Raw genomic sequence first — 22,862 nt, 5'->3', positions numbered from 1 at the left:
ATCTGTAAAAGAAAAAAAAAACTCAAACCTGGTCATCCGCTGTACTGTAGCATGGGATGCTGCTGGGTCCTGCAGTCTATCGGAAACCTGCCACGTTAGAGCAGATTGAGTGCTCTCAGATGCTTGCTGCAGTTTTCTTGCCTTGCCAGGGTGCTGGTTTAATAACTCCCCAGCCAAATTGCAGCAGGGTCCTTTGCTAAAACTCATTTACAGCCTTGCTGAGATGGAGGGATGTGGTCAGACACATAGAGCTGGAAAGGATGGTGTTTATTTCAGGAAGGTTTAGGCGCCTTGGGCTGGCAGCCCAGGAGAAGATGGGACCCTAGAGCCTCAGGCATGCTCCACTTTTGGTGTGACAGCTACTTTGGCCCTTTCCCTTTGCCCTGCTGTGAGACAGGAATAGCATGGGTGAGCTTTGCTGGCTCTTTACTCCATTTAGAGATTTTTCTATGCCATAAGCTTCTCATCTTCATCTTTTAGGCTGGCTTTAAAATGGCTCCAGAGTGCAAATTGGTCCAGTGTAGCCAGTGACCACTCCCCCTGCCTTCTTGCAACTGGCAAAACAGCATCCCGGGGGGACAGGCAGCAAGAAAGGGGCACAGCATTAGGTTGGGTTCAAAATGTTATGGCTGGGTAGCTTTAACAGGGAACAGTCAGCTCTGTCAGTGGCAGAAAATCATAGAATGTCCTGAGTTGGAAGGGGCCCACAAGGGTCATCGAGTCCAACTCCTGTCCCTGCATGGGGCAACCCCAAGATTCACCCCATGTCTCTGAGGGCATTGTCCAAATGCTTCTTGAATATCCTCGGGCTTGGTGCTGTGACTACCTATCTGCGGAGCCTGTTCCAGTGCTCCACCACCCTCTGGGGGAAGAACCTTTTCCTAATATCCAACCTAAACCTTCCCTGGCACATCTTCCTGCCATCCGCTTGGGTTCTAAAGACCCAAAAAAAGAAAAGTATGAATGGGCTTGTCCTGATAGCTTTCCAGGCATCCCTGGAACATTAGCAACACTGGTTCAAGTGCTAAAGGTCTTCCAGACCTGTGAGATTTATGCAATTAAAAAGAAGCCCTTATTTTTTTCTTTTAGAGCCTGTAGGGCTTTAGGGTTTTCTCCTGGGCTGGATTTTTTTTTTTAATCACATACAATTTAAATAGGAAAAGCTGGAGTTGTTAGGGTAATGATGATTTTAAGAGGCTGGGAGTGCTTGAGCAGGGGAGCTTTGTGAAAGTGAGTCACATTTGGAGTGGTTTTCTGAGCCGGAACCGCTAAAAGGCAGGGAAAGCCAAAGCAGGGTGGTGAAAGGCTCTGGGAATATTACTACAATCAAAAGCAAACAGTTGGCTTCCTCTATGCTGACCACTCATGAGCAGAAGGCCTCTGTTTTGAAGCTTATGTTGATCTTAAGTTGTTGTGTTTCCTTTGCTTTTGCTGCAGCAAGGAAGCAGGCAAGTCACCTTGGGAAACACAGCAGCCCAGGCAGGGCTGGTACAAGTGGCACAGACCTGCTGATGGGTACAGCTCCTCTGTGTCAGCCCTCCTTCCACTGGCCTGCCCCTTCTCCAAGCTTTCCTTTCCAGCTGCTCAGGATTTCATAAATCAGGCAGGATTTCATAAATCCTCCCAAAATCGCCAGACCAGTGTCTTTAAGGTTAGCAATCAGGCTATGAAGAACATGCCTGAGGAGTGTTGCTTGTGTGGATGCTCTGTAGTGTTTAATCCAGCTTTGCATTGCTGAAGGATGTTGGAGCAGGTTTCAGACCTGAGATGGGAGCTGGCACTGGCGTGCTGGGTGCTGGGCACAGGCTTATCGTTTCCATCTTTCTTTTCCAGGTACGTGTCACTCTGAAAAGTTTTTTGGTGAGTACTGTCATCTTCTTCCTGAGCAATTAGTCCCTTAATTAAAAACCAGGCTCCAGGGTGGATGGGAGGACAGGGCATAGGAATGCTTTTCCTGCAGAGACTGCTTCAAGACTTTATGTCCACATTGTCGTGGGCTCTGTGCTTTTGGGAGCAGGGCAAAGCTCCTTGCTCCCACTACTACTAAGTGCCATAAATCTGGTTTTCCTACAATGGAAGGGGGAATAAAACAAAAGGAGGAGCCCAGGGTTTCTCTCCTTCAGCACCATGGAGGAAAGGACCTCTTAGTTTGGCTCAGTGCATCCCCCTCCCAGGCACTGCTGGCATGCAAAACCTGCAGTTGTGGTAGGGCAGGTGCCAGATAACCTTGGTAGTGCAGATCGTCCTACATTCCTTCGATTTTGGTTGTCAAGTGAAAACTCTGCAAATCTTGCTTTCAAAATAATGGTTTGTGTATTTTGTCAAAGCCAAGGTCTTTCTGGAGGGCGCTCTGGGCTCATAGCAGCGTAAGATGCCTAGATGTAAGAAAAGATTTCCTGTATCCTCACTCTGCCGAAGGAGGTGAGACCTTGCCTCCTGCTGAGCATTTACAGTCTTGTCACTTGATGTTTCCATTAGCTACAGGCAAGATAGCACTTTTAGTGGGCAACAACTGCTACCAGCATCATCCCAACCTGATGGCTCCTGTCACGGATGTGTTTGAGCTGAGTCTTCTTCTGGAGCAGCTGGGCTTCCAGGTTGTCTCCCTTCTGGACCTGAACAAGGCAGAGATGGTGACAGCAGTCAGTCGGTTCCTGCAGCTCCTGAGGAAGGGAGTCTACGGTAAGGCAAAGCCAGTAAGGTAAGATAGCCAATGTGCGGATAGCAGTGGTTGATGCCAAGGAGGAGCAGGGATTTAGTAATTTTCCAAACAGCTGTTGAATTTAAAGAGAAGAAATTTGAACTTTCCTTTAGGGGAGGCAGAGGAGCCCTGTGGCACAATCTGCAGTGGTGCCAGGCTTGGCAGAAGCCCCCAAGTAAACGCTGTTCAGTTTTGGCCAGGTTACAGGCAGGCAAAGCAGGCTTACCTCCAACTCTAACAGTGTGGACTCGTGCTGAGGTTCTGGGGACCCAGCGCTTCTAATGACAAATGGAAGAAGGTCTTTTGATTTTTCCTTAGATGAAAAATTGAGGAGATGGACTGTCAATTGTCCCCACCATGCTCCTTTGCAAGGAGAGGAGCCCCTTTTGAGCTGTGTCTGCTACAGCCGGCCACAATTTCCTTGTTTCTCTTTCCTGATGGTCTAATTTGAGCCTCTGACAGCCTTTTTACAGAAGCATGTTCCTAGCTGCAGATGGCTTTGAGGTTGGGCTTTGAGCTTTTCGCATGCTGTCCTGAGCAGTAAGCGTTCCTCAAACACAAAATCACCCAGCAGATCTTGTGGGTCTTAAAGCAGGTGTTCAGATTTGGTGGTGAAAGTAGCTTCTTTGGGGTTTCTGAGGTTCTCCCAGCCTGATGGATACCCTGAAAACACCTGGCAGATGGTTGTTTTGCTTCCAGACGTTAGGGTGAGGCTTATCTTCACTGTCCTCCCAGCTGAGCAGTATACCAAGGCACTCAGACAGCGAAAGTCAACACGGGCCAATTCCAGCCCGGCACTCAGTGTGAAATTTGGAGGTTGTGCAATGGATAGGGACATAGCCACAAGTGAAATGCTGCTAAGTGACCTCGTTCCAGGAAGTACTGACTCACTTGGGGAAGCTGAGCTGGTGGGGAAAGGCAGTACACGGTTGTTGCCATTCCGGCCAAGCACGTCATCTGATGACAGCATATTCCTATGACTTCACTTGCAGCTTCGTTTTGTGGTTGCTTTGTGAAATCCCCTTGCATCTTAGGCTTTACCTCCTCTCCCAGGCCACAGTCATCCGTGGGGGGCTGCTATGCTTTTCCCACAGCGCTGCTGTTCCTACCCTCTATCCAATACCATCCAATAGTAAAAAGAGGCATTTTGTCCATGGTGCTTCCCTTGTTTTCACAAGCATTGGAGAGAAAAAAGATTTGAAAATGTCAAACCTTTCATGCTGTCATGCCTTATTTAAACTTATAGTGCTTTTCTGCATTTGTGGCCACTGATCCGTCCTGGCAAAATTGATTTTGTGCACTGGCAGGGGAAACGTTAACAGCTGAGTTACTGGTCCTTGGTAAGCCTCAAGTATTTGCTATGTGTAACCTGCTCCGGATGGTGGTTTTCTTTACAGCTTTCTAAGCTGAGTGGTTTACTATTATTTGGAGGCAGTGAACCCCACCGCAGGCTGGTCCCAGCAGTGTGATTGAGTTGAGGACCCTTTCCGTAATTGGTGGCATCCAGACTTAAAGGTGGGGCATTGGGTCAGTCTGGCTTCTGATTGCCCCAGGGTTTCTCCATCTGAAGTGTGCTGCCTCTTGCTGTGATGCATTTTCTAGCATTTCTTCAGCTGTTTTCCTTACATAAAATTAAAAGAACCAGGCAAAGTGCAAATCATTGAAATGAACTTGTCTTGTTAATAAAAACACACATTTAGAAGAAGCTAACAACTCCTCCTAAACCCTATATATCAATTTTTCAAGGCACTAGCTCCAGGATAAACATCTAGAACTGACTGAGAGGTTTAGGATTCACATAATTCATACGCATGGAAAGACAGTGTGGAACAGCAGTTCCAGGAACAACTTAGGTGGCCTATTAAAAGGCTACAAAGACCCCAGGGGTGCCTGTGATAGCCAGTCCTGTACATCCACGTGGGTGTCTCAGACCTTCATCTACACAAAGACATCCCAGTGTTTCCACCTAGTTTTTCCTGCTTAAGGAACAAGGAGGTTCCATCTCCCATGTAGCAGCCATCACAGCTGAAGTCAGGAGATCTTTGCATAGGTGTACAGAGTGAAGCACGGAGCTGGGAGGAGAGGGCTGACTGGTGAAAGACTGTCACTGGTCTGAAGTGGGAGACTGGTGTTACACAGACACACCTGTCAGCATGCCCGAGAAGTGAGGCTGGCTGTCTTTGGAAGTTTAATTCCAGTGGCAGAGACACTGGGGCATTCATGCATCTTTCTGCTGGTGCAGATAAGAAGAGAGGACATAGCCTGTGGGTTAGTATTTGAGCACAGTGCTTGTTGTTGCTTCCGGAGTTTTATTTAGCTTCAGGATGCTGATAGAAGCTGAAGAAAATGTGCCTGACTTCCCTAGACCTCTTTCCTGTTGTGGGGTTCTTTGGATGGCTGGGCCTCCCCTGTGTGTCCTTACTGACCTGTCTGTGATTTACACTCCTACAGGGCTTGGTGGGAATGGTCTTTGGAATCATCAACACAAGGTCATGGTTGGTTGTGGCTCTCCTTATCAGGTCTTGAAGACTCCCAGGCATGGAGCCCCCCACTTCTCTACCTGCCCGTCCCAGGGCTGCACTACCCTCCAGAGAAGTTTTTCCTCCCATCAAACATGACCCTCCATGGGTTGGTGCTCATTGTCCTATGTTCTATGGTCCACACCTACATGGAGAGTTGGGCTTTGTTGTCTCTATATCTGCCCCTCCAGGAGCTGTAGGCTGTTGTTAGACCTCCTTTCACCTTCATGCGTCCAGATCATCACAGCCCAGTTCCTTCCCCCTCTCCTCACAGGCCTTGGGGCCCAACATCTTGGTACCCTCTGATTTTTCTAGCATCTCCACCTTCCTCTAGAACTGAGGTCCCTAGAATAGACAGAGGATCTAATTGGGGTCTACCTGGGGCCAAGGAGAGTGGTGACAGGTTCCCTGGCAATCCTGCATCTCCTAGCGTAGCTCTGTCCCCAGTCAATGCTGGCTCATCTTCAGCATGGTGTCCACTGTGACCCATGGCTTGCTGCTCAACCAGTGCTCAGCCCCAGCCAAAATGCCACCTGGTCTTATCTGCCCCCATGAAGGACTTTGACCATCTTATTATTGAACCTTCTCTGACACTTCGTAAGCCCAGAGCAAAAACTGGCTTTGTTTTCAGGCACAGAGTTACTACATGGCTGCACATTCAAGGTGATCCAAAGGCTTCTCTAACTCACCGTATGGAGGTGGTGGCTCATCTGGCCACTTCTGACCATTTGATTTTGACCTTTCCTCCAGACCTCCTCTTAGAAAAGATGCAGAGGATTTTTGAAGGCCCCAAACATCCCCGAATGGTCTAATTACACAACCCTCAGATGAACGAGAAATCCCCCTAGATGTTATTTCAAGCATCTTAAAAAGTCCTGACTCAAAAAAAAGTCTGAAATGCAATGAGAGCAGAAAGTTGCAAGTGAAATACTAGGAATATGCCATCATGCCTTAATTAAGCTGCATGCTGACATTTCCTGTGTTAGAAACAGTGCCTGGAGCTTCCCCTTTTTAATTTGGTACTTGGAAGCTTGTCTCTGATCAGCAGTTTTTGACTCACAAGATGTGAGCAGAACGTTGAAATGTTAGCTCGGAACAAAAGCTTCCCTAAAGAAGGCTTTATAGCCTAGAAGAAGAAGAGTGCCTTCTCTAGGAAAATTGTTGACTTTCCTGTTCAGGAGGAGAGACCAAGTCCAGGAGAGGTTTGCAAGGTTGCTCAGCTGATGTGAAACTCAAATCTTTTTTTATTGAACACGAGCCTTTGTGGTTTATATAGCATGGGGAGCACTTGACAGTGCATTCAGGGTGCACAACAAGACCTCAAAAGTTAGAAGATTTAGTGATTGAATGATCTTTGTGTGTGTGTGCTTTTCTTTAACATTTCAGTATTTTCCAAGTGTCAGTGACACTGCCTGGTAACGGGTGTCATCACCTCCCTTTCATGTACAGAGAAGAGGCAGAGGGATGAAAGCCATCAGTGCTCGATGACTTGAAGGGCCAAACCTGAAGTGCCTGCATCTGATTTTTCCAGAAGGCTTCTTTTATAGTCTCGGGAGGGTTTTGTGGCTTTGATTTGCAAGTTATGAAAGTTTAAAATTTCTGCAAATCAGAGCCCACTGTCTCTGGCTGGCCATCCAGAAGAAGAGGAACCCAAACCTTGTGGGCATCTGTGAAAACAGCCATTTGAGTAACTTTCCATTGTCCCCTGAGAGTAGAAACCAAAGGTGACTTGAGGCCTTTTTTACTATGAGATCATGCTTTCCATCCCCCATACAATGAGATCATGCATTCAGTTCTTTGGCTCCTGCCCCAATCACCACATCCCTTGCAATCAGAGATCAAAGCAAGTGTCCTGTGAACTACAGGGGCAAGAGCAGTGGAGGGAAACACAGAGAAGAGGTTACTCAATGAAGCGTGGGCTTTGGCAGCGAATCTGACTGAAGAATTTCTCCGGCTTTTTCCTCTTAGCCACTTGTTCCCATTTCTGGCCTCTTGCTCTTCACTGTCCCTCAGCTGTGGTAGTGTAACTGTTTGCGTCACCTCACAGAGCTATTTTTAACCCATTTCAGTTCCCCGAGTTGGCTTTCGCCAGCATCTCCCAAGCAGTGACATCAGTGCTGGGAAGGTGTAGCCAGCCACTGTGCATCTTCTTTTCAGAAAGCTACAGCCCACATGGGGATTCCTGTGCAAAAGGAAAGCCCTTCACTGAACACAGGTCGGTGAGAAGCACCAGCTTGGGCCACGCTGAGCTCCTCAGTGCTGGCTTTCCAAGCTGGATGACCCCGTGTTGCCATCTCTTGCGAAGGCAGAAACCATTTCTAAGATTAATGTGCTTAAATCTCGAAACCAAAATTCTTGTTGGCTATTTGACTTCCCACCAACACCTGGATGAATCCGACTCCGCTCCCACCTTACAGGGCTGGTATCTTGTCAGGTTGTTGAAGCATGTGGTCCATGTGTTCTGGACATCTGGAGAATGCATCTCTCTCTGTCTCTATCTCATTTTTCATCAGCTTATAGGTGTGTAAATACAGGCAGATCTTGGAAAGCTGGAGAGTGTTTCCCAAAACCTAATCCATTGCTAGTCTGTCCTCCAAAACTAGGAAGCTGAGGAGCTTTTAATTTAAAAGGCTATTAATGAGTTTTTCATTCTGGTAAAATACTTAGTCTGTTGTTGTATTCTTGCAAAGAGCTGATGGTTAACCAAAACTTGTAACAAAGGTGGTATTCAGCCTGGCAGATGCTGAGCTCCGGTGTTGTAGCACAGATGGTTATGGAAACATGTAAACCCAGTGACTTTGGGGTGTCCTGACAAACGGTGCTAGAAACTACAAGTACAGGAGAGCCTCTCAACTCTGCTGAAGGGAAAAAAGTCAGTTGTGAGGTCAACGTAGCTCCAGTTTCATAGGTGCTGCTGGTCTAGGTCTACTGCACCATTGTACCTTCAGGACAGGAGGTGGGACATGGCCATGGGGAGCTGGTTACAGACCTGCAGGTTCACATCATGGCTCATCCTCTCCTCTCCCTGTTCCCAGCTATATTCTACTATGCTGGTCATGGATATGAACATTCTGGGAGGAACTACATGGTCCCCATTGATGCTCCACAGCCCTACGCCCCTGAGAACTGCATCAGTGTGCAGAAGATCCTCCAGAAGATGCAGCAGCAGCAGACGGCCTTGAACCTCATCCTGCTGGACACCTGCAGGAAATGGTAGGGTGCTCTTCCCCCTTCCTTGCCTGGGATGGGCAGAGGGTGGTGTTTAGAGGTGCTGGGGAAAACAGCTCCCAGCCTCAGCCCCTGCTTCAGCAGTGGGCTTCTACATAACCGCGTGGGGTGTTCCCATGGATTGCTGCGGCCATGTCCCCCATGGTGCTGCTGAGCCCAGGCCTCTGTCAAAGTTTATCAGGCTGTGTGATAAAATCAGCAAGACTGCCAGGCCTTGCAGGATCTTCTGGGAAGCTCAGTTGGTCATGTGTTAGGTGCAGAGAGCATTAGATGCTGCCTGAAATCTGCTGGAGACCCTCCCTTGATTTTTAGGGGTGAAGAAGCCTGGCAAATACAGGCAAGTCACCTAAAGTCTGCAAGAGGGCTGGCTGTGCCCTGGCATAAACTGTTGGCTGAAGCTCAGTGTAGGGTTTGTCTTCTCTGTATTTCAACCCCCTGCCCCAAACCACCCAGCCCTGGCAGGCTGTAGCAGCATCTCGCTGACCTTGGACTTTCACAGTGGGTCTTTCCCCCTGTGCTCAGGCTGGGACTGTTTAGCTCACCTCTCTTCTCCTGGCTGTGTTTTCATTAACATATCAGTGAGAAGAGTGCAATATCATGGGGAAAATATTTTGAGCCATGCTATTTGTTTTTTACTGGCCTTAAATTCTTCTGAAGTGGTCGTGTCATGAAGTGGGACCCAGGCTGCTGCTGAGGTCACGGATCAGCTTTTTTCCCTCTGTCTGTGAAAAGCCCATCATCCTCCCTTAGCCTGCAGATCTCCATCCTGCAGCTTGTGGGCTGCAGAACAATGCTACTTGCCTATTTTCAGCAGAGGTAGGTAGAGAATTCCAGTAGAAGTTGTCATTAGTTCATTTGTTTTGGCCTCCTGAGGCAGATTTACAGGTCAGAAAAGACCTGGAGGGCAAATGCAGAAAAGTCTCCCTCTTTCTTCTGTGGTTCCTGCACTAAAAACCAGAAAGATGACAGGAATTTTGATACTGCTGCCCTGAAGAAGCTGCCAGCCCCTGGAAAGATGTTAACTCTTTGATGCCTTTTAGCTGCAGAGGAAGGAACACTGGCTTTGAATAGCTTACAAGGTGGCTGTGCTAGGACTTATCCTGCTGCCGCAGTTCTGAGCTTCCAGCATTGCTGGAGCTTGCTGTCCCTTGGTACCTGCCCTGAATGCCCCATAGCAAAGCATCCCCTTCATCCCTCTTGCTCACTGCTGCTGCTGAGAGCAGAGCAAGTTGCTTCCCTGCACTGCTGAGTACCCTCCACCACACACGGCAGCACGTTGCTGCTCTCCCCACCACGATACCAGGCAGAGGAGGATGGTTTGCAGCTGAGCAGGAGCATGTGGTTTTTGCAGATGCATGGGTGGAGATGGGCTAGCGTGCCTCTGGGCTGCTGGTAGCCCATCCGAGAGCAGTGACACAGAGGCTGCATGGGGATTGCTTACACAAATGGCGATGATCTATGAAATAGCTTTTGATCTGATCTCTCCTTTCTTGGCATCACCAGTGGTTTCTGTGCTTAGTGGAGTCTTAATGGTGCTTTGGGAAAAGGATGCAATGTGAGATCTGCTGTAACGTTTAGGCATGGCTGTGCCGCTCTTTTTATCTCTCCCGCCCCAAGATCTCACACTTCTTTCCTCCTCTTTCCCACAGCAAGCACAGTGCAGTAGGTGTTATTCCCAGGCATGTGGGGGATTGCTGTAGAAGCTCTCTCCTGAGCTCATTTTCCTTGAGAAGTCACCATTTCAGCTCACCAAAGAGTTTGGATTTTATAGTTGTGTGTTTTTTACGGCACTCCTTAAAACAGGGCTCCTGGGGCCTCCTTTCCCAACCCCATTTTGGTTGGACTGGTGCTGTGAGCTTGTCAACAGTACACTCAGACACGCATGAATTTGGAGGAGCTGTGTCTGTGCTAAGAGGGGTCTCACTCGAAGTATCTCTTCACCCCATATGACAGCGTCAGAAGTGCCGAGGCGATGAGAAACACATTCTCCTTTGCCAAGTGGTAGCAGATGTTCAGCTTCAGCAGAGGAGGAACAAGGAACGCAGAGCCTGTGTGTAGCCTTGTACATTTATGTGCTGATTTTGGGTGGATGCGATTGCCTTTTCCAGGAATTCCCTGATTTGTGAGAGTTTCTAGCATCTACTGATTAGGACAGAAAGATACCATCTCCTATCTGGGATGCAGATCAGAATTGGGTTGCATGAGATGTGCTGTATAAATGAGACTTCTTTGGGCCTGAAGCAGGAGGGAGCACTGCCACCTCCTCTGCTGTCAGGTCTCTCCCTGTGTTTGGTCAACGTCTGGAAACACCCCTGGAAATTCAAGCCCCTGCTGAAGCTTGTCTGCTGCTGGGGCAGGGGACCACGGCCAGCATTTCTGCTGTGTGTGGATGCCTGCTGTTGCCATCATGACAGGTTTGCATCAACTGGTGTCTACATAGCCTAGGGTGGATGTCCACAGCAGGGGGACAACAGGACCTCGGTTTATTTTGGGATCCCATGTCTTGTTTCTCCTTGGACCTGGAATCACAGATTTCTGCATTCATTTAGGAGTAGCACCAGGAAACTGTGCTGGAATTGAATAATACGGAATAATGCCGCCCCTGTGTGCAGCTCTTATCCCTGTGCAATCTGAAGCAGCTCCAAGTCACTGGTCTAAATTGGAGGCAGCTGGTCCCCATCCTGTTCAGTCTGGCTGCAGTCAGATGGGCAAGGCTTGGCCATTAAGTGCAACCATGGTATCTTTTTCAGTGGAAACCAGGAATGTCACCCCAGATCTACCTGATCTTGAAAATAACAGGGTCTGTGCTCATTAAGCTATATCTAGACCAGGGTGCCATGACCAGTTTTGGGCTTCGAGACCTGGCTGCATGTCCTGATCCCATCTCTCAGTGAGATCTGGATGCGTATCAGCCGTACCATGCTTTGGTGTCCTGGTGCAGAAGGTATGTGCATGGGCTGGAAGGGAGCTGTAGTGCTCCCCAGACCCCTGGACAGGCCGTTGAGCCGTAGCCTTGCGATGTGCACACCTCCGAGTTCTTTAGGGCCCCTTGGGCCACAGTGAACATGTATGTGCTCTGCACTGTGGTGCTGCCTGGATTTGTGACAAACCAGCCTCAGGACTGAGGAGGCGTGGTTGCACCCACAGCTCCAGGCTCGCTTGCAGGGCAAGGACCACTTCACCAGCACAGATAGGTCAAAGCTGGCCCTATCTCCTCACTTTCCTGTGGTTTAGGTTTTTTGTAGAACTCCTAGGTTTAGCCTCTCTTGCTGACTAAGTAACATGGGTGGTTATATTTGATGTGAGGGTTGATCTTACTGCCATCCATAAGAAATGGACTTGGTGGAGCACATGGGCTCTGCCCCCTCCAGGCACTTGTTCCTTTATCTTCTCTTCCAGGTACAACCCAGAGTGTGCCCTCTCCCAGGTACAGCCGCTGGAACCCTGGGGCAATACCGTTTACGGCTACGCCACGTAAGTGCACTTTGCCATGCCTGCACCATGGCACAGGACCAAATGCTGGCACAGCCATATCTCCTTGCATCCCTTCATGCATGGTGGCTTTGGAAGTTTGAGAGAGCTTTGCTTATGTTTCCTGTGGCTCTCACCATCCATCTTTTGTGTTTTCTGTTCAGACACTTCTTTTTTTCCTCCTGACATCACTGGTGGCAGCCTATACCTCCGCTACAGGTTATGTGTGAAGGTGGCATCAGCTCTTGTAATCTGTTCTTCCATGCCTGAGTCTGTTTCCCAAGGCACATGTGTCATCTGAAGCCTCCTGAGATGAGGATGAGCATTCCTTACTGCTCCAGTTCTGCTGGCTTTTCAACTGCTGTCACCCACTTAAGCAAGCAAAAGAGGCTGTGCTTTCCTCTCCTGTCCCCCCTGCACTGCTTTTTTCCATCCCATGCCCTTCCCACCTTCTCTTGGGCCAAAATCAAGCACTTTGTGCTGTTGTTGCATGAGGAACTAACCTGGACTCAGCCAACAGAGTCTTGATGGAGTCAGCAAGCCCTGAGAATTGTTCTGTTGCCAGAAGTTCAGGACAAATCCTTACTCTTGCAGGAGCGAAGATGCAGAAGCCTATGAGTTGCAGGATGGGGAGTTCAGCTCTGGGATCTTCATGAAATATCTGAAGAAACATATTCTGCAGGAGAAGAAGGTTACACACATGCTGGAAGATGTGTTAGAAGGTAAGGGATGAGCTAGAAACCACTTGCTTCAGTAGCAGGGATGAAAAGAGGTATCAGCAGAAACCAAGTGGCTCCATGCCACCCCATCCCAGCCATCCCAGCTAGCCAGCCATCCCTAAAAGCCAAATTGCAAGCCATACCCTGTGCAAGCTTTTAGTAACCTGGCAGCAGTACCAAGATGTTCATGTATGGTCTGAAAGGTAGGGTGATAAATAAGGAACTTGGAGTGACCTTTGCGCTTCCGAAATCTCTTTCCCAGACATTGGCCGGGATCCCTTGGTCACTGGGAAGCAGGTGATGGAGATCAAACACACTCTGAAGGAAGCCCGGTCCCTGACAGACCCAATCTGTCCCTTGGGAGCAGCTGCCCACTGCTGGGGATGCAGCCACGGTGAGCCATGCAGGGCACAGGGAGGGCTACCGGGTGGGGAGGAGGAGAGGACTGGGGGTCCCTGTGTCTCTCAGGGACACTGATCTGTGGGGACATGTTGGTGGGACCCTCTGAGGAGCTGACCCCGCTGGGCTTTCCCTTCCAGAGCCGGTGAGCAAAATGGTGACCTTCCCCTGCGGGGCACAGGTGGAGCTCCGCTTCCACCGTCTCTTCTCCAATGTGATGTATGTGTGCGCGAAGCTGCAACTCCCCCCACCCGACATTGCTGATGCCCATCTCCTGCTCTGCTGGCCCACCGTGAGTCCTCTGGCAGAGATGCTGGTCCCCTTCCCCTCAATTCCTGCTGGGCTCCTTTCCCCAGGGCAGAGGAGGGAGGAGGGTTATGGCAAGCCCAAAGGGTCCCAAGGGCTGGGAAAGGCTGAACCCACGTGGAAAGGGATCGCCTTCTTTCCTACCTCTGATGCAAATAACTCTCTCTGCAAACACCTCTTTGAGTGTTCCTTCCACGTATCAGTACCCTGCAGACTGCCTGCCTTGCTCCTAATTCATCACAAAATAGATTCGGTGCCAGTTTTGATGCCTTTAACTAGTTACTCCTCAGACCAATTTCTGGCCTGCCTGATTAAATTATTGCATTTAATCCAATTGAGATGAAGAGCCTTCCTCTTTTCTGTGTTTGGAAGCAGATCTGGCTTTTTGAATGATGCCTGCCTAGCCTGCTGTGCTAATATATCTTAATGCAATGATATATCCTCCTGTACCTGTTCCCGGTTGAGCTGTACCAGCTTCTTTGTGCCCTTTCTCACACCTTTTCTAACAGACCACGTGCCCAGCGTGGTCTTTTCTGGTGGTCTCCATGCCACCTCTAAGGATTTCATTTGCTGCTCCTTTTTGCTAACCATCTTCCTCATTTTCTGTAGTCCTTCTGCTGAAGCATAGCGTGACTGTGGTGGATTTTTCAGTCCTTGTTGCTCGTGGAGGGACGTTGCGCCTGAGTATGTTGTGGTGACTGATGCAGAGTGGTGCATCCAGCAGGAGGTTTGGAGCCTGATCCTGCCCGTTACCAAGCCGGAGCGTCGTTTCCCCTCGTGAGCTCCCGAACCACGCATGAAAATCGTGTGTGCATGCGTGTGTCTGCACGTGTTTGTGTGCATCCACCCCAGATCAGCGATTGTGGGGGAAGGGGGACCCAGCTGCTTGCTCCTGCATCTGGACCTGGTTCAAGAGGGACTGGGGAGATCAAAAAGGGACCACAGTAGAGCCAGGGTGGTAGGAACCCCATCCCTATCCTGCTCCACAGCGGTGCTAGCTCACAGCGACCTCCAGTGGTGTCTGCTGATGTGGCAGCACAGCCTCGCAAGTGCGTTGCAATTCATCTGCCCCATGTTAGACATCCACAGCGAGGTCATGCGCTGTCACCTGTGGGACCACAGAGAGATACACGGGTGTCTGCAGGAGGGCATCTGGCTCCTTTCAGGGTCTGGAAATATGGGCCGACTGCTAAACGGGGCAGGATACCTGGTGACACAGGACATGGAAAAGGCCAAGGTACTCAATGCCTTCCTCACCTTGGTCTTTACTGGTCAGACTAGCCTTCAGGATTCCCAGACCCCTGAGACAGACCCCTTCTTCAGCAAGGAAGACTTAGACCTGGAAGAGGAGGACCAGGTCAGGGAGCACTTATACAAACTGGACATTCACAAATCCATTGGACCTGACAGGGTGCACCCATGAGTGCTGAGGGACCTGGCAATGAGACTGCAAGGCCACTCTCCATCCGCTCACAGTGTTCTTCCTGAGTCCTGGAAAAAAGGCAGTGTCTCTCCTGCCTTCCAGAAGGGCAAGAGCGAAGATCTGGGGATCTAAAGGCTGATCAACCTCATCTTGATCCCTGGGAAGGTGATGGAGCCAATAATCCCTGAAGCCATTTCCAAACACAGCAAGAACAAGAAGATGGCTGGGAGCAGTCAGCATTGATTACATGCCTGATAACCCAGTAGCCTTCTGCATTGAAATGACTAACTTGGTGGATGAGGGGAGAGCAGTGGATGTTGTTTATCTTGATTTAGCAAGGCTTTTGACACTCTCTCCTGTAGCATCCTCATAGACAAGCTGATGAGATAACAGACTAGATAAGTAGATGGTGGAGTGGATTGAAAACTAGCTGAACTGCCAGACTCAGAAGGATGTGATCAAGAGCATAAAGTCCAGCTGGAGGCCGCTAGTGGGGAGCCCCAGGCATCACTACTGGGACCAATACTGTTTTACATCTTCATTAATGATCTGGATAACGGGGAGAGGTGCACCCTCAGCAAGTTTGCTGCTGACACAAAACTGGGAGGAGTGGCTGATGCACCAGAGGGTTGCGCTGACATCCAGAGGGACCTGGACAGGCTGGAGAAACGGGCCAACAGGCTGTTATGAAATTCAGCAAGGGAAGTGCAATGTCCTGCACCTGATAATGAATAATCCCATGTACAAGTACAGCTGGTGGTTGACAGGCTGGTAGTCAACTTGGCAGAAAAGGCCCTGGGGGTCCTGGTGGACACCAGGTTGACCGTAAGCCAGCAGTGTGCCCTTGCAGCAAAGATGATGAATGGTGTCAGGCTGCACTAAGAGGAGATGCAAATTCCTGCATGTGGGCAGGAATAAGCAGTAGTGTAAGCACGGGATGGGAAATGACTACAGTACCAGTTCTGGTCAAAGTCCACAATAGCTAGTGCAACAAAAGCAGGGCAGAAAACTGTGCCAAGGTTGTAAACAGAGCTCTGAGATTTGCGTGAGACCCTCTCTGGCTCTCTTCACTGTTGCTGAAGCTGGAGCACAAGGTCCAACTTTGGGTCCATGCATCATGGAAAAAAGTGTGCCAACTAAAGCACATCCAAAGTAATAAAAGGAGGGAGCAAGAGAGAATTGTGGTTTAGGCAAGAAAAGCAAAAATTGGTGGATAGGGGGCCTTCATATAAAGTTTTTTTCCAGCATGGAAGGAAGTAATGGTTTGAATTGCAGTAAAGAAGATCCAGGTTGGACATGACATTTTCACGGTAAAAATAATGAATGTCTGGGAGGGGTTTTGCCTAAGGGTGTTGCAGAATCACCACCCATGTGGATCCCTTGGAGCATGTGGATATGCATCTGTCAGATGTGATGTGCATCACCAAATCTGTGTTCTGGGCCATGTGATGCCTTTGGTCCCCTCCCATGTAGGGTCGATATTGTGGTGGAGAGATTCTTAGCCTCAGGAGCAGGACACAAGCACAACCTCATGTATAGAAACAGGTCGGCAGCACCTGGCTGGCTGTCAAATCCAAAATCATTTAGCAATGCAGTCATTTAATCTGTTAATCTCTCGGGTTGCTGGGAGATCCTCACTGCCTGGATGCTGAAGGGACTTTGAACATTTCCCCACAGTCCTGAGCATTTGCTCCTTTGCTTTCAGATGCTTCTAGGTCTGTGCCAGAGAGAAACAGCATGTCTATTTTGGATGTTCAGCACTTGGTACTGGCTTCATTCCAAACCGGGTATTTGTTAGACTGAAAGCAAAGGGTGGCCCAACTTCAAGGGGCTCAGAATTGCAGAGCAATAAACAGATGTTTGGAAGAAGAGTCCAGTGCATTAGCACAGATTTGAGCATCCCAACCCTGCTAGCATAAACCCAACTGCAGTGTTAATCGCTGAAGATTCACAGTCTGCAAAGGCTGCTAACACGATTGCAGAAGCAGGCACTTAGAGGTTATCTGATCCAGAGCACATCCATGTCTGCTAGGAGACAAAAGGGAATGTGGCCTAACCCCAGCTCCAACAGGCTGATGAATCCCTGGAGGAGCCACTCTTGGAGAGGTCCCAGGTGTAGGGATACCAGGGGAAGGCAAGACTGTGGAAGTCAAAAGACATATGCAGAAACAGCAATGAGGTGGCTATGGAGAAGGTTGGAGGAGAGCACTATGGCATCATCAGATATGGGGAAGAGAGGGGACTAATGGTGGGTGACTATGAGGAGGACTTCTGGCCATGGACCGTTTTCCTCCTAGCAATTAGGATGTCATGGGTATTAAAAGTCCAGCAGGGTTCAAAAATAACTTTGACACCTTTGTAAGAGTCCATAAAGGCTATTGAAAGAATAGACACCACATTTGACTGAGAAAATCACTGATTTTCCCATTACAGGAGGCTGGCAGGGTAGGTTCACCCTGGGCAGGGCTGGTGGCATGCACGTCTTGTCCTTCCTTACGCGTGTGCCAGAGGATGGAGCTGTCTGGACGCAGTAGGTCCACTTCACTCCTTTTTGCATTCCTCCTGCCAAAGCCCTGCATTAGTGGCACCCAGGCAGATCTGCTTTGTCTCTCTCTTTGGTCTCCAAGTTTAGTTTAACTTGGCTGCTGGGCTCAGCGTAGCAGTGACAGCATCAGGGTAGGTGGGAATGCAATGAGCCAGGGAAGGAGAGAGCAGGAGAGGGCAGGCAGTGTTCATTTGAAGAAGGTGCTCTGCATTGCAGCTTGTCTCCTGTTTCAGGCACAGTTCAGGCTGGTGGAAGGAACCAGGACAAGGCTCCCTGAGCAGGAGAGCTGCTCCATTCCTCTGTGGGCTTTGTTGTCCCCTTGTTGGCACACCCTTCTCCTTTTCTGCCAGCTCCATTCGTTGTCCTGATCTTTCCTAAGCTCCCTCCAGTTTATCTTTCCAGTAATGAGTTGCCAGGTGCGGAGATGGGATTTGGTTTTGCTTTGTATAGAGATAAATGGTATTTCTTTAGCCTGCCTCCAGTGTACCTACTGTATCAGCAATGGTGTTTACTCCTGTTCTTCCAGCCTTGCAAGCAGGGGTGACCCTGATGCCTGCAGATCCCAGCCAGCATTTGGGATCCAACATTTTAGCTTCTACCCCTAGTATTCTCCTGGCCAAACCCAAATTGCTTTGGCTGCTTACAGGCATCAGTTTGAGGAAGGTCTGTAAAGGCTAGCAAGAGCTCCCAAGGCTTCTTCAACCTCTGCCTCCCTGCAGTGATCTAACAGCCTCCTTCATCACCTGGTGCAACTTCTCCAGCCAATGACAGAAAGTTTTGCAAGGGTCAGATCCATCTTAACATGCCACTGGCTTTATGTGTGGCTGCAGTGAGCCCACCTGGGTTGCTCAGCTCCCATGGCCAAAGGCAGGCCAGCACATTCTAGTGTTGGCAGGTCAGCAGGATCAGGCTGTGGTAGCTGCCAGAGCCAGCTGGCAGAAGGAATCATCTTTGCATAGAAGGGGCTGGTGGACTGTGGGCTGCCCCCCATTCTAGAGGGTTCAAATCCAAAGCAAGATGCTATTTCATAAGGCATATATTCCCTTGTCTGTTCTTGTGCTATTCACACCTCCAAGATAAGACCATTACTGAAGAAGATCTCACAGAGATGGAGCCATTTTGGATAAGTTTGAGTAATTGAACAAGAATTATCAGTTCTGTAGATGGTGGGAGCACAACTCAGAGCTTCCTCTAGCTATGCCCTCGGAAAACTTGTTCTCTCCTCGACACACTGCTTATGCTACAGATGGCTGTGATACGAGCTGTTGCTGCTACCTACACTGCTGGAAATCCCATTATACCACAGTTTTCCCAGTAGACACCTTCAGGGGGTGCTTAGCTAGGTCTTCTCATTGATATGCTCAAGGCGGGTGTGTAAAATTTCTGTATTTCTGTTGCTTGCACTCTGTAGTACTTCCATTAGGGTATGCAGCATTTCCACCAGCCAAAGCGTCAAGGGCACAGGCCAGCCCCAGGCATTGCTGTGTGTAGAGAAGCAGCATGTTTGATGGGCAGTTGTGCCTCCATGGGCAGGCTGATGCTGAAATTTCCTTGTGTTTCCTCTTGTTTTCCTGACCCAGGAGATGGATGATGTGGCCGTCCTGAAAGAGAGCCACCTGGACCAAGTGGAGTCTCTGCTTGCCTCTGTGTACAAGCGGGAGGAGCTGGACTGCGTCTTCCAGCTCTGTGGACTACAGAAAATTCAGGTAGAGCTGCCAGGTGCAAAGCTCCACAGTTCTGCAGCGTCACGTAACTGGTACTCCCCATTCCCACTGGCTTGAGCTGGCTGTGCCCCTCTGACCTTGTGTCTTGTGACTCTATGCAGATGGTGCCTGGGATGCCTGTGCCAGTGCAAACATCCAGATCGATGTTAGAGGAGCTTGTTGATCTTCAAGGCACAAAAGCAATCCCCTTTCTCTTGGTTCACACTGTCCTTCCATGCTGCCAGGCCAGGGAGGCTGTTCTTTGCCTCTGTCAGCCTAGGGGAGATCGGACTAGCCCAAATATTTCAGATGAAGGATGTCTCACTAGGCTGTGTGCTTGCCTGAGAGATGGGCTCATGGGCTGGCCAGGATCTCAAGCAGCAGGAGGGTTTATCCCCTGCCATCAGGGAGACACTACCAAGCCTGATCCAAGCTATGTCTCTGGCATACTTCAAAAGACTCTCAAACTATTTAAAGACCATGAGAGAGGCAGAATTGCTAGTCCACTGGCTTATGTCTTCCAGCAGATTATCTCTCCCCAAATAGCAGTGTGCACCTTGTTTCTCATTTGACTTTTTTTCCCCACTCTAACACCCAGCCAGCGGGTCTTGCCAGCTGCTTATCTGCTCTGCTCCACGCAGGCTCACACCAAATGTTGCTGTTGAGCTGCTGCCTGGATCTGCCTACAACGAGCTGTTTGCTGAATGTGTGTCGTGCCTCAGTATATGGCATCTCTTTCAGTCCTTGATTGTTCCTGGAGCTCTTTTCTGAACCTTTCCTAAGCATTCAGCATTGTTTTTAAGTGCAGATGTGAGACCTGGACCCTGCGTTGCCTGACAAAATCTTCTTCCTGCTCCATTATACATCTCCCTACTTTGTACAGCTAGGCATCTCAGGCACAGTCCTGTGCTAGGGGTTCATGTTCAGGGATTTACCTGCCGTGAATGTGGTTATTTTCTGATTTCTTCACCAGCTTTAATAAAAATCTATAATAGAGCTAGACTGCTAATGGTTCCCTGTGGAGTGCTGCTTTTAAAGCTATTGGCTTTTACTGTGCAGTGTGTGTTTTAAGTTGTTCATATCCCTCCGCTTACATGCTTTCCTCTCACATGTGCAGCAGTCCAGTGCCGTGGCCAGGATGGATGTTGTGCCGTTTCTCGCCTGGGTGCAGTCCCTCTCCCCTTGGCTCCCCTGTGCCAGCATCCTGGGGGTGATGCTCTTGGTGACAGTGCCCTGACTGGGCTGATGAGGTCTGAAGTGAAATGGCCTGATTTCAGAAGTCCTGAAATCCAGAAACTACGGCTCAGGCCCACAAATGTCATAAGCATATGTCACAGCTCGTTTTCTCTGGCAGTAGCATTGCTCCATCACACCACAGCATGGGGCTGTGAGCCTGCAGAACAGCCAGCCAAGTCTATAATTTCTGTTCATGGTGGCAACAGTGAAAAAGCTGTGTTTCAAGTCTTAGTCTCTGATTCACTTTGCATCTTTTGCTCTTCCCTTCCAGACGGATGTGGTCCTGCAGTTGGATTTGCATTACACCCAGCTGAGCACAAAGCAGAGGACTTGTGAAAGCCTGCAAACGACTCTCCAGAAATCTCTGCTAGGGCAGTTTTTCAGCCAGAGGAATTACTCCCAGCCAAACTACCAGAGAACTCCTGCCTGCGCAGGCAGTGTGTGCCTCTGGGACGCGTCGGCACTGAGCACGGACCTGAAGGGGCAAGCATCTTTGAGGACGGGCTCTGGCCGCAGCTTGCCCAGCAGTAACCCCTCCAACTCCAGCAGTGAGCCGGAGGAGAACGATGAGAGCGACCTGAGTGAGCTCTGTTCGGCACTGTTCCGGGCTGGCCCAGGGCAGGACTACCCCTGACCCCCTGGGCTGGCTTGCCCAGCCTCGGGAACTGTTACTTTTAATAGAGGCAACAGTTATTCAAGTGCTGAATACATCAGAATCCATCAGCTGCTTTCCAGCCTTGGCGATCGCCCTGTCCAAATGAGGTCAAGGCTGCTTTTTCAGAAAGGCTTCTCCCATCTGCACCCTCCAGTGTGTGGGGACAGGAGCCCTCTGGAAATAATCCTTGTCCTACAGGAGCAGTCGGGATCAGCAAGGAGTTGTTGTCGTGTCTGGCAGAGGACAGGGCCACCTGATAAGTCATAACATTTCCAGGCAAAACCCAATGTCACTTAAAGTCAAGGGCACTGGCTGAAGTTTTCTGCAAATTAAGCTTTGCCTGAAAGCAACCGTTACAGCATCAAAGGTGTTAAGAAACCCATAAACACTACAGACCTGTGCTACAGCAGCAGCGCAGCCTCAAAACCCAACTACAACTGATGACTCTCATCACACTTGTGCAAGGGACACAAGGCTTGAACAAGGGACCCAGATAAAACTGTGTGAATGTATAAGCTCTCCCCTGGGGTCACAATGTGTTTCTCTTTCCTCATGAGTCCTGCCTGTGTCAAAGCAGGTTTTAAATTATGCACTTATATATTTCTAAAGAATGTATTTATACTTAGGGCAAGGCAATTGCTTGCGAGGAAAAGGAAGGTCAGATTTTCCATCAAGTGTGTGTTTACAATGAAGGCTGTTTTTTTATCAGTAGTAGCCACTGGGCAGGTACACTTCAACATGCCCCTTCTAGCATGGTACACAGGGGCATTAAAGTGTGTTAAGTGCTGTGCAGCCCTGAATTCATCTGAGATGCAGAATGTCCTACATATGGGGATGGAAAGATCAAGATGGAGGAGGAAGAACCTCAAAAAAGTCATTATTAGTGCAAATTTTATTTCTAAGTGCCTGACTCTGTGCATTCACTGTGGGCAACCTCAAGCACTTCCTTTAGTGGCAAACCAGCTGTCTAGAGAGAGCCACAGCTGAGCAGGGCCCAAAGGACAACCCAAGTAGGCACAGTCCCCTCCCTGTCTGCTTCACTAATATTTGTCTGATAAAGGTTTCAGCATAGCTCCAGGTGATTGCTCAGCAAGGGCCTTAGAGGGTGATCAAATAGTTCAACAGGGGCCAGTAACCCCAGTGGGGTGTGGGATCTCCATCCTTGGAGACAGTTCACTCTGGACTGGAGGAGGTGCTGATGAACTGATCCAAGTTGTCAGGGTGCTGGACAGCTGGAGGTCCCTTTTGGCTCTTTTGGTCCTGTGAAAGAAAGAACTTGGAGATCAAAGACTTCTTAAGAGGACAAGAATGATGGGGTCAGGAGAGAGCCCAAGATCTGTCATCTGTCTTGGTCCAAAAGAGGGATGTAAGAGAGCATTTTCTAAGTTTCGGTTTTCCTCAGAAAGGATACTTGCATCTCTGTCTATGGTGTCTGTTGCAGCATGGAAGAATATGAAATGCTCTTTCCAGATAAACCATCCTACAAGTGCTGGAAACCTGTCCAAAGAGAACAGAGGAGGCTTTCATTCTCACAGTGAGTAGAGCCAAGGGTAAGAAGAGAGGCCCCATTTGGCTGAAGTCTAAAAAGTCTCCTAGAAAAAAATGTCAAAAAAATTTACCAGGTGTAGTTTAAATAATATGGACTGATAGAGAAGCTAAGCCAGAAAATAATCAACTAATTGAAGGGAGAACCAAAGATAACTCACCACCAGCAGAAGCTTCAGACAGGTCAGTGGGAATGGCTATGCAGGTGTTTGGGAGGAGCTGGGAGTCTCATTCCCTGTGAGGATTATACACACCCTCCTATACTGTTGGGGTAAAATATGTTTCTGGCTCATGTAATCATGGCTAATGTCATCTCAAGTTAATGTTAATCTCATTCCAAGCGAGGCTGTTTATTTTTTTCTGAATAAAACACTATTGGTGTTTTTGAATGCATAAACCTTCATGTGGCTCA

At 49.1% G+C, this 22,862-nt stretch overlaps 1 protein-coding gene across 1 annotated transcript in view; it reads left to right on the top strand.

Annotated features, from left to right (window-relative positions):
- LOC104045628 (mucosa-associated lymphoid tissue lymphoma translocation protein 1-like) overlaps positions 1 to 22,862 on the top strand; it is a 27,698-nt gene extending 4,836 nt beyond the window's left edge. The window contains exons 7-15 of the mRNA XM_064456968.1: positions 1,834 to 1,860; positions 2,479 to 2,682; positions 8,256 to 8,433; positions 11,848 to 11,922; positions 12,514 to 12,641; positions 12,901 to 13,032; positions 13,178 to 13,329; positions 18,892 to 19,017; positions 20,522 to 22,862. Coding sequence (XP_064313038.1) covers positions 1,834 to 1,860; positions 2,479 to 2,682; positions 8,256 to 8,433; positions 11,848 to 11,922; positions 12,514 to 12,641; positions 12,901 to 13,032; positions 13,178 to 13,329; positions 18,892 to 19,017; positions 20,522 to 20,884 — 1,385 coding nt within the window. The 3' untranslated portion in view covers positions 20,885 to 22,862. The remainder of the gene's footprint in view (positions 1 to 1,833; positions 1,861 to 2,478; positions 2,683 to 8,255; positions 8,434 to 11,847; positions 11,923 to 12,513; positions 12,642 to 12,900; positions 13,033 to 13,177; positions 13,330 to 18,891; positions 19,018 to 20,521) is intronic.

This window comes from Phalacrocorax carbo, chromosome 7 (genome assembly GCF_963921805.1).
Source record: "Phalacrocorax carbo chromosome 7, bPhaCar2.1, whole genome shotgun sequence".
In the NCBI taxonomy this organism is placed as follows: domain Eukaryota; kingdom Metazoa; phylum Chordata; class Aves; order Suliformes; family Phalacrocoracidae; genus Phalacrocorax; species Phalacrocorax carbo.
Note: the sequence above shows the minus strand (reverse complement) of the source record. Positions and strands in the feature narration are given on the sequence as shown.